The following is a 16,754-nucleotide window of genomic DNA, read 5'->3' as shown; positions in this document are numbered from 1 at the left end:
TTGTCATTTTAATTTAGTAAGTCCTGTTAGAATTTGTTCTGATTCGATATTCATCATGGATAAATAATGGAGGCTGCTCCTATTCAGAGGCAAAGAGTAAATCTTCATGCCCGAGAAACCTGATGGACAAGAGGCAGCCTGGTTTCCATTATTTATGTAAGAATCGACTCCACTATAAAGTCGGCAGTCCTGGTTTCGTTGCTGTTCAAACTTGGAAAGATTTCACAACCCTACCAACATACAGAGATTTTTTTTTTTTTTTTGGTACATTAGCTACTTCTACGTCATCCCAGTATACAACTAATTGGTCTTACTGGCCATCCTTATACTTTTAAAGCAAACCACATGACATATAGTACCCTGCAAACAAAAATTGTAAATACTGTTAAGAAAGCTTAAAAAAATGATCATGTGCTTCTTGAAAAGAATATTTTTCTCCAGCTTACATCTTTCGACGGCCTTCTCAGCACGTCTCCCACGCCACCGCCGTTCCGGAGGCCCTGGTTCAGGACGGTCACAATGCACATAAGGAGGGTGTCACATGTCCTTTCAATTCCATCTTCATACTCTTCCTCAGCTACGAAAACACACAGATTAAACAGGACAGCAAGCTCACCTTTCTAAAACACACTCTCATCTGCTTCCAAAGACCTGTCTCTTGGTAACTCTGTGTGCCACAACACAAATTTTTTGAAGTCATATAACATATTTTCTCGGTGGCAGCCCAGGACTGACAGATGGATAAAGCCACACATATGATATCCCCAAATCATTTTTTCTTCCATCGGTAGAAGATGACAGAATGAGAAGGACAGACTGTAAGAAAGCTGATATTCATTGTGCATTGTTGTGGTGTAGAGAGATTTCAGTTAAGACCTTCTGAGAACACAACTCACCCAGGAAGCAAAAATACTGCGGGGGAAAGAGCATGGACGAGGAAGCCAGGAGGGCCCGACTTCAAATTCTACGCTGTTCTACAACTGAGACTTGGGCAAGTTACTTAACCTCAATGCTCTCATCTGTAAAATGGGGAGATCTGCTTCAGAATTAAATCCTTCCCAGGGTTGTTTAGGGATTATATTTAAGGTATGTGAAACACTTTGCACAAAGATTGGCATACCCGTGGTAAGTGCTTACAAATTGGAGCAGATACTATGCTATTCATTTTGGTAAGTGTCTAAGCTTTCTAAGCAACCAGTATGGATAAGAAACACAATGTATTTATATGAACAGTTGATTTCATATGAAAAAAATTATTTTATGTGAAAAAATTTAGGGACAAATGGAGAGAGAGAAAAAAATATATACATATAATGTGACAGAAATTCCTAATCTTGTTTTGTTTAAAGATCGTTATCAAATCTGGTAGTAATTTCTCAGTCATTTAGAAGAATGAAAAGTTCACAACAAACTGGTTGGTAGAATCAGGGTTTCCTAAATGAGAAGTGAGCAGAAATGTACTTTTCTTGTTATAAGATTAAAGAACCACAGTGATGTTGAATTTTGGAACTATGTAGCCAGTCTGCACATCCAGGCCTGAGTGTTAAACAACCACCACCGAAGGGAAAAGAAAAAGAATCCATTTAATTTCATGTATCTAATCCATGACAAATAGCCCGTTTGGAACATTGTTATGAAAACGTTGATTTTCTTCTTGGAGGCTGACTTGATTTTAACATCACATGGATGAGGAACCTGGTGTTTCCACTTTATTCAGAGCTGTTTCTTTCTAAAGCGTACACCTTGAGAGGAGGGAGGAGGTCAGAGATGGGCAGGCACCCAGTGCAGCATCACAGATATCGGCAGAATCTGTGCTGGACCACTTAACTTAGAGGTGAGCGCTAAGGTTCATTCTGACTCAGAAAGTAGAAGAAATAAAGCCGCTTTTGGAGAAAGGAGAAATGGGAAAAGGTAAAGCTTGTGCTGGCAGCTGTCAGAGCAGCAGAAGAGGCAAGAAAAGTGGAGAAGACATCAAGAAAGCTCAGTCTGCAAAGTGGCTAGTTAGGTCCCCTACACCTGGTGGTGGTTTCTAATGTGATGGCTAGGAAGAATGGGAAGAAAATAGTTAGAAGTGTGTAAGAGAGTTAAAGGAATTTTTAAAGAGAAATATGGTTTTCCAGGAACGCAGTCATGTGCAGTACGTTTATATGCTACTTTGCCATGGCTAGACTTTCCATCAAACGATCTTCAATCCAGTGGCAGGATCTGCACTCATTCATTTAATCAGCAACTACCTGGGCACATCACACCCACGTTTACGAAAGACTTAATTAAGCGCCAGAGTGATCAGTTCATAAAAGCTACAGGAAAGTACCCCATCTCTTCCCAATAATTTAGAAAAGAGGCTGTTTGTTCTTCAAGAGCTGAGCCAGTAAAATCCACACGCAATTCATACGATTAGCCATTGTGAAATAAAACAGACTGATCGCAAATACATAATGAGAACTGACGTCCTGGGTGGCATGTAAACAGGGGGAGAGTGCCCAGCTCAGGTCAATGCCAGCAATGGTCCAGTCAACCCACTCTATAACTACTGCACGGGCGAGCCGGTTTTATACAGTAGCCTCTCTGAGCCTGGTTAATAAGGTTCTACATTTGCGAGATGGATCTACTCACAATACGTTAAGCCAAACCTTCAGGCTGAAAGCCAAACCCTGAGTCATGGTGAACTCACTTAAGTAAATGCCACCTTGTGGAGACCTACCTACATAACCAGCTGACTTCCCCCCTCCTGCCTCGTTTCCCTACACCAAGAGGCCCTGGGCTAGGTGCCAGGAATACAGGAGGGAGGACGAAAGAGCTGCAGCCCCTAGGAAACCCCCGGCCCCCAAGGAAAGGCGGGTCAGCATTTGGACAAAGGCGGTGCAGGACCGCGGGTACTGGGGAGGCAGGACGGATGTGCACCTCACGGGGCAGCATCTTGAAAAAGGTGGCACCTGGGATGAATGCTGAGCGAGGGGCATGGCTCGCCAGTAAAATCAGTGAGGGCATTCCAGGCAGATAAAATGGGATGAGCAAAGGCAAACAGGCATGAGAGCATCTGGGGTGTCTGGGGAACTGCAGGTGGACTGGGACGGCTGGGGCTTTGGGGCGTGCAGATGAGTGCGGGAGCTGTAAGAGGAGAAGCAGGCAGGGGCCAGATTACGGAGAGAATCATACACCGAGCTGAGGAGTTTAGACTTTATCTTGAAAGCTATGGGGAGCCACTGGAGAACTTTAAACAGGAGCAAGGTGATTCACCATCTAGTTGGCAAAATAGTGCGATAAAACATGTACTTAAATGACAAGGCTAACACATGATAAAAAGCCAAAAGTGTGGTGCAAAGAGATCAGAAGAAAGAGAGAACTTTTAATATTAAGGATAATGAGAGGGGAGTCCCTCTAATTAATGCAGACTCTGAGTTTGCCCTGAATATTCAAAGGACCAAGACAGCAGTAGATAGGCATTTCACATGGCAGGAGCGGAGAGCCCAGAGGTTACAAAATTGCTTATATGATGAAAAGCAAATAATATCAGCATGTAGAGGAGTGTAAGATATGGCTGGGAGATACACTGGGAGCTCTCTGAAGAGCCCTAGGGAGTTTGGATTTTAGCTGGCAGGCAATGGAGCATGGTGGAAATCTTGAGTTAGGAGTCGGGGAGGAAATATTCAAAGCAGTGATTTCTGACAAGTAGTCTGGCAGTGAGGTAGTGGGTGAATTCAAGAAAGGAGAGTGACCAGAGGTAGAAAGACCACTTAGGAGGCAGCTGCAATAATTCAGGCATGATGTGCTGTGAGCCTCAGCCAAAGTAATGGCAGTGAGAATGGAAAGGGTGAATCAACGGGAGCTGACGGGACTCTAAGCACGAGGGAGGTGGCAACCGTGTCTCAGGCTGACGCTTCCAGCTGGAGGAGACCTAGGAAAGGATGGTCCCATTAGACCACAGAAACAGACCATTCGGAAGGAGGAACTGAATGTCAGGTGTTTTGATGAAGACAAGGAGGGACTCTCAGATGATTTTTATGTTTATAGGATAAGAAGATGAGAAAATATTTTAAAATGTCCTGGAGAGGACAAGAGAGCTGGGAGAGTACTGTGATCCAAAATTAAGGATGAAAAAAATTTAAAGATGGCAAGAGTATCAAAAAACATCAAAATTACCGAAAAGTCAAAGGCAATGAGACACAAGAAAAGGTTACTGGATTTAACAATTAGGTCATCAGGAAACAGAAAAATGGCAAATAGCGAAAGAGAAGATGGTTGATTCAGAACTTGAAGGAGGTGGGGAGGGCATAGCTCAGTGGTAGAACACATGCCTAACATGCATGAGGTCCTGGGTTCAATCCCCAGTACCTCCATTAAAATAAAGAAAGAAAGAAAAGGGAAAGAGAAGTTGAAGGAGAGAACGTAGGCCAACTGTTTTATAGAAACATTTAGTACTGAAAGGAAGGAGATTAGTAGGATATTGGTTTGGGGAAATAATAGAATGCAGAGGAAGGTTCAGTTAGGACCTTAGAGTGTCTGTAAGAAGAAAAGGAACAGATGGTAGCAAGGAAAAGGTTTCAGATGCAAGAACAATGATGGAGCTAATGATGGCAAGAAGGTAATGATGAAAAAAGAGGTGGTCACAAAAGAAATGAGAGAACATGGCTGTTCACAGGCAGAAAGAAAGAATTAGTGGAACTAGACTTTAATGTGGAGACATTTAAAAGAACTAAATATTTCTGCGTAAGGAACTTGGGATATTGCTTTTCATATATTTAGAGTGTAATAAATTCTAAGCATCATGATTATTATTGATAGATGGCTTTTAAATATCATGCAAAGTTATAGTTTTAACACAACAAATTCTATACTTGAACAATATGAAATTAAGTTATCCTCGTTTTCAGTTTAGTAGTATTAGAAAGTATTTTTTTCTTAACTGGTAATAAAAATGTTTCATATGAGGAAAGGAATAAAAATATATTCCATTGACTGAAACATTCCCCCTGATCTGAGGTTATCAGTTTATAAATTTTTTAAAACACTGGACATCCTTGAATAAGAGTATTTTATTAATGCCATTTTTTTCTGCTTTAATAATTAGGTTATTCCTTTCTTACAGTTTCTAAAAAATCAATAGACTGTCATCGAGATTTATTTGAAATTTTGAGTACAACTGAAAAATCTCTTGTTTCTTGGCCTTAAATTTTAATGCTAATCAACTCAATATGGACTTGCTGATTTTAAAAGCTTTAGGAAAAAATTTAAAACATTGGGCACCCAGTAGGAAGCCAAAATGCAGAGGGACATAAAGCCTGACCAGTTTCTGTTATTCATCAATCTTTTTTATGGAAGTAAAATACCAGAACATATTACATTTGAATTACTCATAAATGTTAGACATCCGTGAACTTCCTCTCTCTCCTGTACATTCAAACGATTTTTACTTAGAAAATAATTGCAATTATATTTTATAAATTGTCTCAAAAAGCCCTTACTTTTCCAGAAAGTCAGTTCAGGTTTTGTTTTTTGTTTTTTGTTTTAAAGGGAATATTTTTGTCTAGGAAGTCAGGGAGGTCTGCAGAAAATGAAATAAAAGTTCTTTTTTTTTTTGTTTTCGACCACAGTTGGTTGCCAGTTGCCATGAGAATGTGCTGCCTTTGGGACGGTGACCCTACCTGCATCTGCTGGCACCTCCTGGCAAACTGGCCGCTCCGCCGCCCCCTCGGCCGCCCCGCCGCCCCCTCGGCCGCCCCCTCACCGCCAGGCTTGTTATTATGCTGCTGCGTGTGTCTGGGCCTTTTGTCATGTGGACCTGTTGTCCACTAGGTAACACGCCAAGGCCTTCACAAATGCACACTGGGGCTTGCAAATTAAAATTTAATCCTGGTCTTAGACAAGTTACTTTTAAATCTAAGTGATGCACGCAACAAACACCAGGTCCTAGCTTTCACTCTGCTTTTGCAGTTTTAAACACCTGTGGCCGAAATTTAAAGGTGGCAAAGGCTACGGGATCAAATCCATGGGATTTTCAGTCAACTGGATTTTATCACTTTCCATATCAAATGGAAAACAGGCACAGAAGAAAGCGTAGATTAATACAGGCTTTCCTGTAGTTTGAAATACTGATTTAGGATGATCCCTAATCGTGAAAAACCCCTGCCCCCAGCCTGGCTCCCACCAGTGTCTCTGTCACGCCTGCAGTGCTGAAACCCCTCCAGGATGCTTTCTTCCCTACTCTGGGAGCTCTTCCTGCAAAATCATACCTGCCCCTCCGCACAACTCCTAGCTCGCGTTGAGCCTAAAAAAATGGAGACTTTGCCCCGGGGTAATATGCCTGGAAAAATTGTCCCATTTTGTCCACAGAGAAAAGAGAAGTTCCATTTTTTTGTGCAATGTACTAGGAGAAAGTAACAGGTTCTAGAGATATGGGAAGGCTTTTATGCGTTTACATTCAGAGCTGTAAACCAATATCCAAAGAGTCATTGGGACAGAGCAGAGTTCTCCAGCCTCAACATTACCGACATTTAGGGCTGGATGCGTTCTTGTTGGGGGCGGGGGGTGTCCTGTGCATTGTATTCAGCAGCATCCCTGGCTCCTACTCGCTAGATGCCAGTAGAACTCCTCCCAGAGTTATGACAACCAAAACTGCCTCCAGACATTGCCAGATGTCCCCCGGGCAGGGGGAAGGGGGGGAGAATCAATGCCAGCTGATAAATGCATAACAGCAGATGACAGTATGCACACAGAAACTCTTTCCAAGCATTCTAGGGGAAAGGCAGTGACAACAGGCAGAATTTTAACAAGCTCTAAATCTGAGATAGGGGAGAAACAACTTATAGAGAGTAATCCTTTAATTAGAAGGTAATAAGATTTAGAAGGTTGGAGCACAGGCTTTGGAATCAGAGACAGAGACTGAGTTACTAGCTGTGATCTGACTCAAGGGCTGGATCCCTCAGTGTTTTCACGTAGAGCAGGAGGATGGTTACTGGCAGCATCTGTCTACCCTGAAACATGCCTCAGGGCCTTCACTCGTGCTGTTTCCTGTGCCTGGAATACACATCTCCTTCCTCTCGGCCTGGATGGCCCCCTTTTGTCCTCCAAGTCTCAGCTTAAATAATCCCTACTCAGAAAAGCCTGTCTGCTTAACCTCTCTACAGCCAGGCTCTCCCGTGATTACCAATCACAGCACCCCTGGCAGTATCATACTTAATAACTTTTTATGCTTCCCTCCCTATTTCATAAGTTCCATAAGGGCCAGGATTATTTATTTTTTTAATTCAATACTGCCCTGAATGCCTAGCATGGTGGCTGGCCCATGGCAGAGGCTCAACAAATATTGCTGTATGAATGAATGAATGAATACACAAGGTTCTTGTAATTATCATCATCATCACCATCATCATCACCATGGAGGATTTGTATGGAACTGACTTAACTAATTTCCTATCTTTACAAAAATACTCACTTCATTTTGTTAAATGTTAAGATCAAAATGTCACAATTAGTAATGACGTATGAAACAGTTACACTAGAGGACCCTGTTGAGAGTCAACAACAATGCCTGGGGAACCGTATACAGCCTGAAACTTGCAGAACTGCACAGAGCTGGGCAGCTGCATCCTGAGACATGCTCACACCATGCGTGACCTGGAGGATCTCATCCTAGGGGAGCGGGCTCTGGCAGCTCCCTCGCTGCACCTTAAAAGCTTCTGAAGACCGAGCAGTGGGTGACCAGCATCACTGGCTCAGCCCTGTGGGTTCCCTGCCTTTACAGGCTCTGGCAGGAGGAACACTAGCCTCCTTTGTTGGTTCACTAGCAAAGAAATATTTTGTTCTTAAAAACAAACCACTGTTAAAGTGTATTTTTTTTTAAAGAAATAATTTAAAAGTAACCTTCAGAGACAGAAGAACGAAGCAGGAATAGGTTTACTATACTTAGGACCATGCTGTTTAAATATTCGTGCTAACAAGAAGGTATATTTTTTAACACATTTTTTTCATACTCTGTCAAGGAGAAAGAGTGATGAATTAAAAAGGGCAGATAAGTACCGATGACAATAAATTGACATTCAAGGCAAATATTCTAAGAGCTATTTCAGTTTATCCAGCTATGTCGAAGTTTTTGAAATGCTCTCTGGGATTTTTTGAATCATGGATAGTGGTAAGAGGTGAGAAACATCTGTAGAAGTGAATTTGAGATGATGACAAACTGTGCAAGCTGCTACAAATGAGGTTGATGGTCATCACCCAGGTAAGATCCTAAGTGTGGCATTAACGGGGCAGTGTGGGAAGGCGTCAGTGGGATCAGTGTGATGCTGATCAAGGGAAGCCAGTATGGGTTTTGGACTAACCTCAAATTGGCAATATGGCAGATACTATGTATCTGGGCTTTGGCGAGGAGGTTTGAGACAGTCTCATGATTTCTTTTTTTTTTAAGATGGAGGAACATGAGCTAAACGATAGTTTATTCAAGACAGGTTTCTATGTGGGTGAATAATGCATGAAACGTGACTAATTCAGTCTGAAAGCCTGTGTCCGGTGGCAGTGTGCCAAAGGACTCTGTCCTTAGTACTGTCCCCATGTAGCATTTCCAGTACCTTTAATAAAACCTTCTAGAGCAGAGGTTGGCCGAATATTTTTTTTCTGTAAAGAGCCAGATGGCACATATTCTAGGCTTTGCAGGTCACATATAGTGTCCACTGCATCTTTTTCTTTAAAGAGGAAAAAAAAAAACTTAAAACAATGCTACAAGCGTTCTTAGCCCAAGGGCTGTACAGAAACCGGTGATGATTCAGACTTCCCCACGAGCCATGTTTGCCAACCCCTGTTCTAGAGCTAATCAAACTTTAGGATGATGGTATGAGAGAGCATGAATATACTGCTTAACAGAATCAGGGTTGCTAAAGACACCATGAACCCCACGTGATTACTGTAAGGGACCTGAAATCTGGTCAAAAAACTCCTCATCTATTCACGGCCCTGGGACAGCCTTGGATTATAAATTGGCTGAAATATATAGAAATAAATGCATGGTTTCATACTTGAAATCCCAAACTCCCAATTACATGAGGACAGGATAGGTATTTGTGGGTTGACAGCTGAACCAGGGAAGAATAGCATTTGAACCAAGAGTCAGTCGAATGTGGGTCAAGAGTGTGGTGTGACTGCCAATTACATGACCCAGGATGCGACAGCACCACTCAGCTTCCTGCCCGGAGTGTCACGTGAAGAGTCGCTGCTGTAATATGTGAGGAAGGCTGGAGAAACTGGAGGGGTATAAGCCACAGGATGCTTGTCATGGGCTTTTAGAAACTGCAGAGCAGAGTAAAGCTACACAAGTGGAAAAGGAGCTGGTCTGTGGTTTGTGGGCCAGAACTGGGGACCCAGGAGGTCAGGGAGGAAGGAAGTCTCGGTGGCGGCTACCCACTGTGCCGAGAGCTACTGGGACGTGGGGGTGAAATAGACGCACATGTTTAATTCTCCCTTTAGGTCACAGACCATGAATGATTTTAGTCAGTAGAAGAAGGTACCATCCATTCCTCCTCAAGCAACAGTCCAGCATCCCAAGGGAAAAAGCAACTTGTGAAAGAAGGTCCCATTGTTAAGACCAAACAATGTGCTTCCAGGTGGAGAGGGGGGAGATCCACCCTTACACTGCGCTTGCCTCTTGCTTCCCTCTTTCCCTGAGTCCAATTTTGCCCTTTGTACATGTGACAGGCTAAATCTATTCCTTTTTTTAAAAAAAAATATATAAAACTCTTGAAATATCTAAAGACATACACTCCCTGAATCTTTGCTACTTCTGGAAACAGATCACTAATTCATTCTACAGTTCATTAAATTTCACACATGCCGTTGTTTCCAAATTCCTGCCACATCCTTAGAGAACAATTTAGAGTTTAAAAAGTTCTTTTTAAATGCATCGTTCCCTTTGTTCCTTTGGAGGAAGGTTAAGTGTCATGTGCTCTGTCTATCTCTCTCCCTCCCTCCTTCCTTCTCTATCTATCTATCTATCTATCTATCTATCTATCTATCTATCTATCTATCTATCTATCTATCTCCTTCACTCTCTCCCTCCCTCTATCCCTTCCTTCCTTCTTCTCTTTCTGGGCAAGTCATCTGAACAAAATCCAGGAAATTTGCATAACAGATCCAAGACATAGATCTAAAAAGTAGTGGGTCAGGGATTATAACCAAGCCTTCTGAGTTCTAAACCAATGGTTTTCCATTCTTTGTTAAAGGATGAATTCTTTTGTTAAAGGCAATACAATCTTAGTTAAAGGCCATACAGTTAAAAGGTTCTGGCTTAGCATGGAGTGGTTTTGCAATATGGTAACAGAATTCTTAGCAGCACATACCACACGGTAAATCTGATAAATTCTCATGCATAGAAATAATGGAAGAAACAGGGTGAGGATACAAATGATGGATATGAGAATCCTTCCTCTAGTTTGAAACTTTTGGTTCTTTTACCCCGCAATCTTCTATTTCAACTCACCGTGAAATTCCTAGAGCAACTCTTTAAGTGATAACATTAATCAAATAAACATCACATCAGAAGTATCGAGTCCCTACGGTTCGGGAGCCCTTTTCACAGACCTGTATTTGAAGCCGGTATCGTGGGTGAGCAGTTGTCCTTTTCACATGTTCCCATCATTGAGGTTAAAGTCATAGTAGGAACGGCACTGCTACCTGAGAACATACAACGTAGACACGGTACAGAGACCACTATGCAAGTGACAAGGAATGAACAGCCAGTTACAAAGGCACACTAATGAAAGGCGCTGTCACTAACTCAGCTGTGCTCCTAAAGTTGTTGGTTAAGTTACTTGGAACTCTGAACACAGTTTCCCCCACTGAAGCAATTTTACAAACAGAGAACACGTTCATGGGCCAACCCACTAAAAGCCTTTCCCATCTTTTTAAAATGGCTGAGATAAAGTATTCATAACACTACTGGCCCTAAGCACCGCGTGTAACAGTGTTCCCATGGCCAAATGCATTCAGGGCTCTGGCTTGGAGATGCCAGGAACGCGTTCCCCCAGTGCAGCTGGTGCCCCGCCAGCTCTCAGCCGCTGGTGCCCACAGCTGAGGCAGACCAGCAGGAGGCGGCAGCCCAAACAGTAGAGTGGGGGCTCCAGGCAACAGGGCAGAAGACATCTCAGGGCGGCAGGAATCTTCCGCCAGACCCCTGCTCAGGATCTTTCTTTTCTTCCTTAGTCTCCAAGGATCCGTCTGCTTGCTGGCTTCCCACCCACCACCCTGGCCCAGATGCAACAGAAAATAGTAACCTGCCTGTCTGTGTAAAAGAAAGTTTTATGAAAAAAAGAACTGTTCGTTGTTAGTAACAAATACAAAGTGAAAATACAAAAAAGACACAAATGAACTTATTTACAAAACAGAAACAGACTCACAGACATACAAAACAAACTTAGGGTTACAAGGAGGCAAAGAGGGCGGGGAGGAATAAATTGGGACTTCAAGATTTGCAGATACTAACTACTATATAGAAAATAGATAAACAACAAGTTTCTACTGTACAGCACAGGGAACTATATCCTGTATCTTGTAGTAACATATAATGGAAAAGAATAGAAAATGAATATATGTATGTATATGCATGACTTAAACATGATGCTGTACACCAGAAACTGATACACTATTGTAAAAGTGACTACACTTCAATTAAAAAGAAAAACAAAAACTCTTAAAAATAAAAGAGAAAAAAATAGTAATCTTCCTGTCTGTGTAAAAAAAGTTTTATGGAAAAAAAAAATTTGTTGTTAGTAACAAATACAAAGTGAGGGAGTTCATTCCTATCAAACCTATTTTTCATACAGGGCCATCAAGGAAAGTCCCCAAGGAGGAGGAAGAGGAGTAAGTTCATTTTTATATACAAAGGGCTGAAGAAATATTCCAGTGCATTTTGGAGCAACACCCACCAAGGTCAGCCTGGTTGTGTGGTGAGGATGGACATGGCAGGTGGTTGCTGGAGCTGGGACATGGGATGAGGGGAGGGCCCAGGCCTGGGGTTGCGCCAGCACTGAGCTCAGAGAGCTGGAGTCCATGAGGACGGGAGGCCACAGGGTTTTCCTCCGCCTCTCCCTGCACCCTGACGGGGACAAGCCATGGGGGAAAGGATGGGTGTAACTCGTGGGTGTGGAGTGAGTGTCAGGGGGCTCAGAGAGGGAGAGAGGTGGGGCTTCTGAGTGTTCCCTGGTGGCCCTTCCCTTAATTAATAAATATTTACCGACTTCGTGCTAGGCTCTGCGGGCCCAGAGGGGAGGCCTTGGAGAACCCACAATCAGGGACACGGAGAGGTACAGACATAAATATAACTGAACGGAGGAAGCAGAGTGCAGATAAAGTGAGGTGGTGCATTAGGAGACGAAGAAGTGAATTCTAGAAATGAAAAAATAGGAGGATTTTTGGAGAAGCATCCATCTAGGGGAGACAGGATGTACCCATGGGAAGAGGCAGGAAGGAAAGGGGCAGGTCCAGGTTCAGTCTGTATTGATAAAAGGCACGGAGGCCAGAAAAGGCACAGACAAGGCAGAGCTTCTAGGCTAATGATTTTAAACCAAGCATCCCACAGCCAGTGCAGGTCCCCACAAAGGTTCTGAACCCATAAGATGCAGAATCAGAGCTGCAGTTGGAATAAATGACATGGGCAAGTGGAAGAGAGGCGGCGGGTGGGGAGGTTCCTGCAGTGTCCTGGGGAGAGAAAGCGCAGGTGAGAAACAGGAGGGCAGTCCTGAGGGTGGGGAGGAAGGGACAGTGCGAGAGAGACTGGAACCTCCCCTTGTCAGCACAACCTTTCCTCCAACTCCTTGGGCTTTTCTAAGACACGGATTCCCCTGAACACTGTCACATGGAGGCTCCTGTGTCTGCAGAGCCAGATTCCGCTGGTGCCGGAGATAGGATCTGCATCGTCCTAAACTCCCAAGGCCACGTGCGTATCATCGGTCCTCCGCTCTCATGTGCACCTGTGATGCTCCCAGCTCGAGGACTCTCAGCCTCCTCTCTTTGCTCCCTGACTTCTCCCCATTCACTGAAGAACTGTAACTTCTACACCGCAATGCCACTTGCTACCTAGTTCTGTTATCTTTGATAATTTCACCTCACTTTGGTTTATAGTATTTTTTTTTGTTTATTTGCTGGGTTTTTTTTTTTTTTTTTTGGAGGGGGGCAGGTCATTAGGTCTTTTCATTTATTTCTTACTGTTTTTTATTTTTAATGGAGGTCCTGGGAATCGAACCCAGGACCTCGTGCATGCTAAGCATGTGCTCTACCACTTGAGCTATACTCTCCCCTTCACTCAACTCTGGGAGAATGCAGTGTTCAATCACTGAAAGAATAAACTTTATGCTGTGTAGCAATGGACATGACATATAGCATTAGAAATTCAATTTAAAATATTATGAAAATAGGAGTGCTTTTTTTCAGGGCATGATACCTCTCTGAAAGAAAAATCTCTCAATCTAGGAAGAATCAACAGTTTCACTTTGTTAGCTGCTCTTGTATGCTAGATTTTCACAGTATTGACAAATGCTTTCTCTTCTTATTTTAACAGCTTTTTATATAAATATGCATAAATATTTTTAGTGAAGATATTGACATTTTAGTTATCATGCTGCCTATTTTGTAAAAGACAGGAAGAAGACTTTTTTATATGTCTAAGGAAAATATATTCATAATATAATGACACTAACTTGCTTTTTAAATAACACAATTAAAATTATTTATTTTCAGATTCATTATAAGGACTCTACTCATTTGAATTCAGAAATTATGATGCTTCAGTGTCAGACTCACTCTGTACTGAATAACCCAATGCGATCATCCCTAGTAAATAATTAAAGATTTTTGAGAGGGGGTAGTTTGTGACTCACAGATAGTTCAGTGTAAGTGGCGTTTTGGGGGTGTATACGTATCTACACTTTTCCTCCAAACATTCACATCAGTAAAACTCTGGACAAAGTAACATTTCAGGGAAAACAAGAAATACCATAACAGAAAATACACCATGTGTCTGCGAATAAGGCTACTGTCCAGGTCTGATGTTCAGTCTCAAGTTTAGTAACTTTCAGTCTATGTATATGATGTTCCTATTCTGTGCTTTGATCATTTAGACTTACAAATAGCTTTAAACACCATTCAATTATCCCATATTCTAAAGGCATCACTAGTTAAATCCTGCTTTAAAATTTAATGGTTTGGGGGGAAGGCATAGCTCAGTGGTAGAGTGCATGCCTAGCATGCATGAGGTCCTGGGTTCAATCCCCAGTACTGCCATCAAATAAATAAATAAATAAATAAATAAATAAATAAATAAGCCTAATTACCTTTCCCCCGAAAGAAAAAAAGTTAATGGTTTGAAGAGAGAGAGAATCACTTTGTGGTTTCCCTTCTCTGCAACCCATAGGCAGTGGAATCACCCAGAGTGTCCTATCAGCAAGATGCAGAACTACGATGGCTGTCTAGCAAAGCAGGAGAGGAGGAAAAAGAGGAAGAGTGAAGTTTAACCAAAATAACAAAGTGTAGGAAAGAGGGAAAAGAGAAACCATTAGAGAACATCATAAACACAAAATCCAAAGTAAGATGGAAAGAATCACCCCTCACATCACGAGAATCACAGGGTAAAAGGACGGTCTGTCTCACCAATCAGAGAACAAAAATAAATATCCCACAGCAATTCTGACAGCCATGTACGGATGGACTGAACCCCGTAATGACATGATTTTGAGCATTTTTCCTATATCACATTTTCTAACTATCTGATGGTTTCCAGATCAAAGCATTCATAATTTTCAATAATTAAAATATAGTATAATTCACTATGAGCAAGTATGTATGAAATAACGGCTGTGATTGGTGCTGGATGTTCTTGGGGAAGACAGGGAAAAGGAGGAAAAGAACCCCACAGCATTTCTTCTGCACTGAAATTGTTGCCTGTCTCCTGGAGTACGGTCAGCATGGTTGAAACTTTCGTACTGAGGCTGAGCTGAGACGATGTTTCTTGTGTAAGGATTTTCCTGTGCACACTGTCAGCTAACATACAGCCTAAGGGCATTTCACATTCATGAGCTCTTAGTGAACAGGAACACGTTCTCAAAGGAATGAAAGAAAGCATTGCCTCCATTAGTGTTTATCTGTGATCCTCTTGACAAGCTACATACAAGCCATGGCCACCTTCAGAGAAGGCTCATTTAGTGGTTAACAGCAATACCTGTCACAGGAGTTCTATTTTTCAGCCTATCCACTTCCATAGTGAAGTCATCCTTCAGAAAAAGGAACCCAATAATGGAAAACAGGTAGACAAGGATGAGAGCCAGGACTGCAGTTAGAATAATGGAGCGGCCGTTCCGCGTGACACTTTTTATGACATTGAGCAGAGTTTCTTCTCTATATACCAAATCAAAAAGCTGCAAAGATAAAGAAAAGAAAAACAAAGAAAAAAATGCAATGAAGCAAAAAGTGACTAAATACAAAGGTAATTACAAATACAAATGCAGGTCATTTTAGTTTATCCGTGAAAGAATGACAATATAAATGACACCTTAAACATTAACCAAAATATGCATTTCTTTGCCAGTCGCAATGCAGTCATAAACTGTTTTTCAATAAAGATAACTCTAACACAACATACAGTGTGCATCTGTTGGCTTCATAACCAACATAATATCAATTTTTAAAGACATGGAAATAGCATAGCCTCAAACTTGAATTTAGAAAAATTGTAATATTATATGCAACCAACTTAGCTACTTATTTCTTATTTTTGGTCTTACTGATATTCTGCAGTTGCTTCTGGAATATGGAAAATGGCTAAAGTGAGAATGCTGAATCAGGTGCACCTAAGGGATCAATAATTGACAGATTCATTAAACATACTGTTTAATCAAAGGTTTAGAAGTGAAATGACAAGAAAAATTTTATGAGCCCACTAGAATAGAAAAGGTATGAAATTTTAAAATATTTGAGAAATGCAAACATCTTTCTTCCAAAAGGGGTATAATGAGGGTAAAACTTTTGACTTGAGTATATACTTTTGGAAACAGAAGTATAAACAAAAACATAATACACAGGTGTTAATTCACTTTCTCTAATGGGTTATTATCCATTTTGTGTTTAGTAGTAGAAAACCTATGGACTAGTCAAGAACCTCAGTCTGTGTTTACCTGCAGTCAACACTGAGAACAATCTTATTTACTGCTATTACATACAGCTGAAATTATACATCAGCTAGTCATGTTTTATTATCAAAAGCTGGTTAAATGCAATGAATGAACATTTACTTTAAAGAAGCCATAAATACCAGTTTAGAGATCAAAAGTACTTTTGATATTGGAATAACTGGGGTTTGTCTTCTGCTTTCTGTGAGCAGTGATTACAATTTCTGAACTGGCTGAAATGATCAATTATCAGTGTCACTCATCACACCAGGGCCTTGTACTCTGTTTCTCTGAGTACTGAGGCTTATACAGTTACTTCCCAATTTAACTGTAGCCTTGTAAATAATTGCTATAAAGATATTACCTTGTTTGCTCACCTTAGGACATTGATATTTATGATGGTCAAATATAAAAAAAGTTTAAGTATTTTGCTACCTGTTTTATCTCCTGGATGGAGATAAACTAATGTCTATATTCTTCCATATAAACAAGTTAATTAATGCAAGCTCAACTTCCAAATTATTGACCTGGATTATTTAACTTATTTAAGCATTTAGTTCACAGAAAGGAGGTTTTCCCTCAGCTGAACAGTGGGTTAAAGAAAAGGTC

The 16,754-nt window shown here is 41.5% G+C and overlaps 1 protein-coding gene and 1 non-coding gene across 2 annotated transcripts in view; one reads left to right on the top strand and one right to left on the bottom strand.

Annotated features, from left to right (window-relative positions):
• The window catches only part of ITPR2 (inositol 1,4,5-trisphosphate receptor type 2), a 417,643-nt gene that overhangs the window by 56,531 nt on the left and 344,358 nt on the right, over positions 1-16,754 (bottom strand). Inside the window, exons 51-53 of the mRNA XM_032472913.1 lie at positions 15,200-15,395; positions 10,570-10,662; positions 447-577 (exon numbers count right to left, since the gene is read on the bottom strand). Coding sequence (XP_032328804.1) covers positions 447-577; positions 10,570-10,662; positions 15,200-15,395 — 420 coding nt within the window. The remainder of the gene's footprint in view (positions 1-446; positions 578-10,569; positions 10,663-15,199; positions 15,396-16,754) is intronic.
• Positions 4,269-4,340, top strand: TRNAV-AAC. Its single transcript has one exon. It is a non-coding gene; the product is annotated as a tRNA-Val (tRNA).

The sequence above is a fragment of the Camelus ferus genome, chromosome 34, assembly GCF_009834535.1.
Source record: "Camelus ferus isolate YT-003-E chromosome 34, BCGSAC_Cfer_1.0, whole genome shotgun sequence".
Lineage (NCBI taxonomy): Eukaryota > Metazoa > Chordata > Mammalia > Artiodactyla > Camelidae > Camelus > Camelus ferus.
This window is presented reverse-complemented; position numbering and strand designations above follow the sequence as displayed.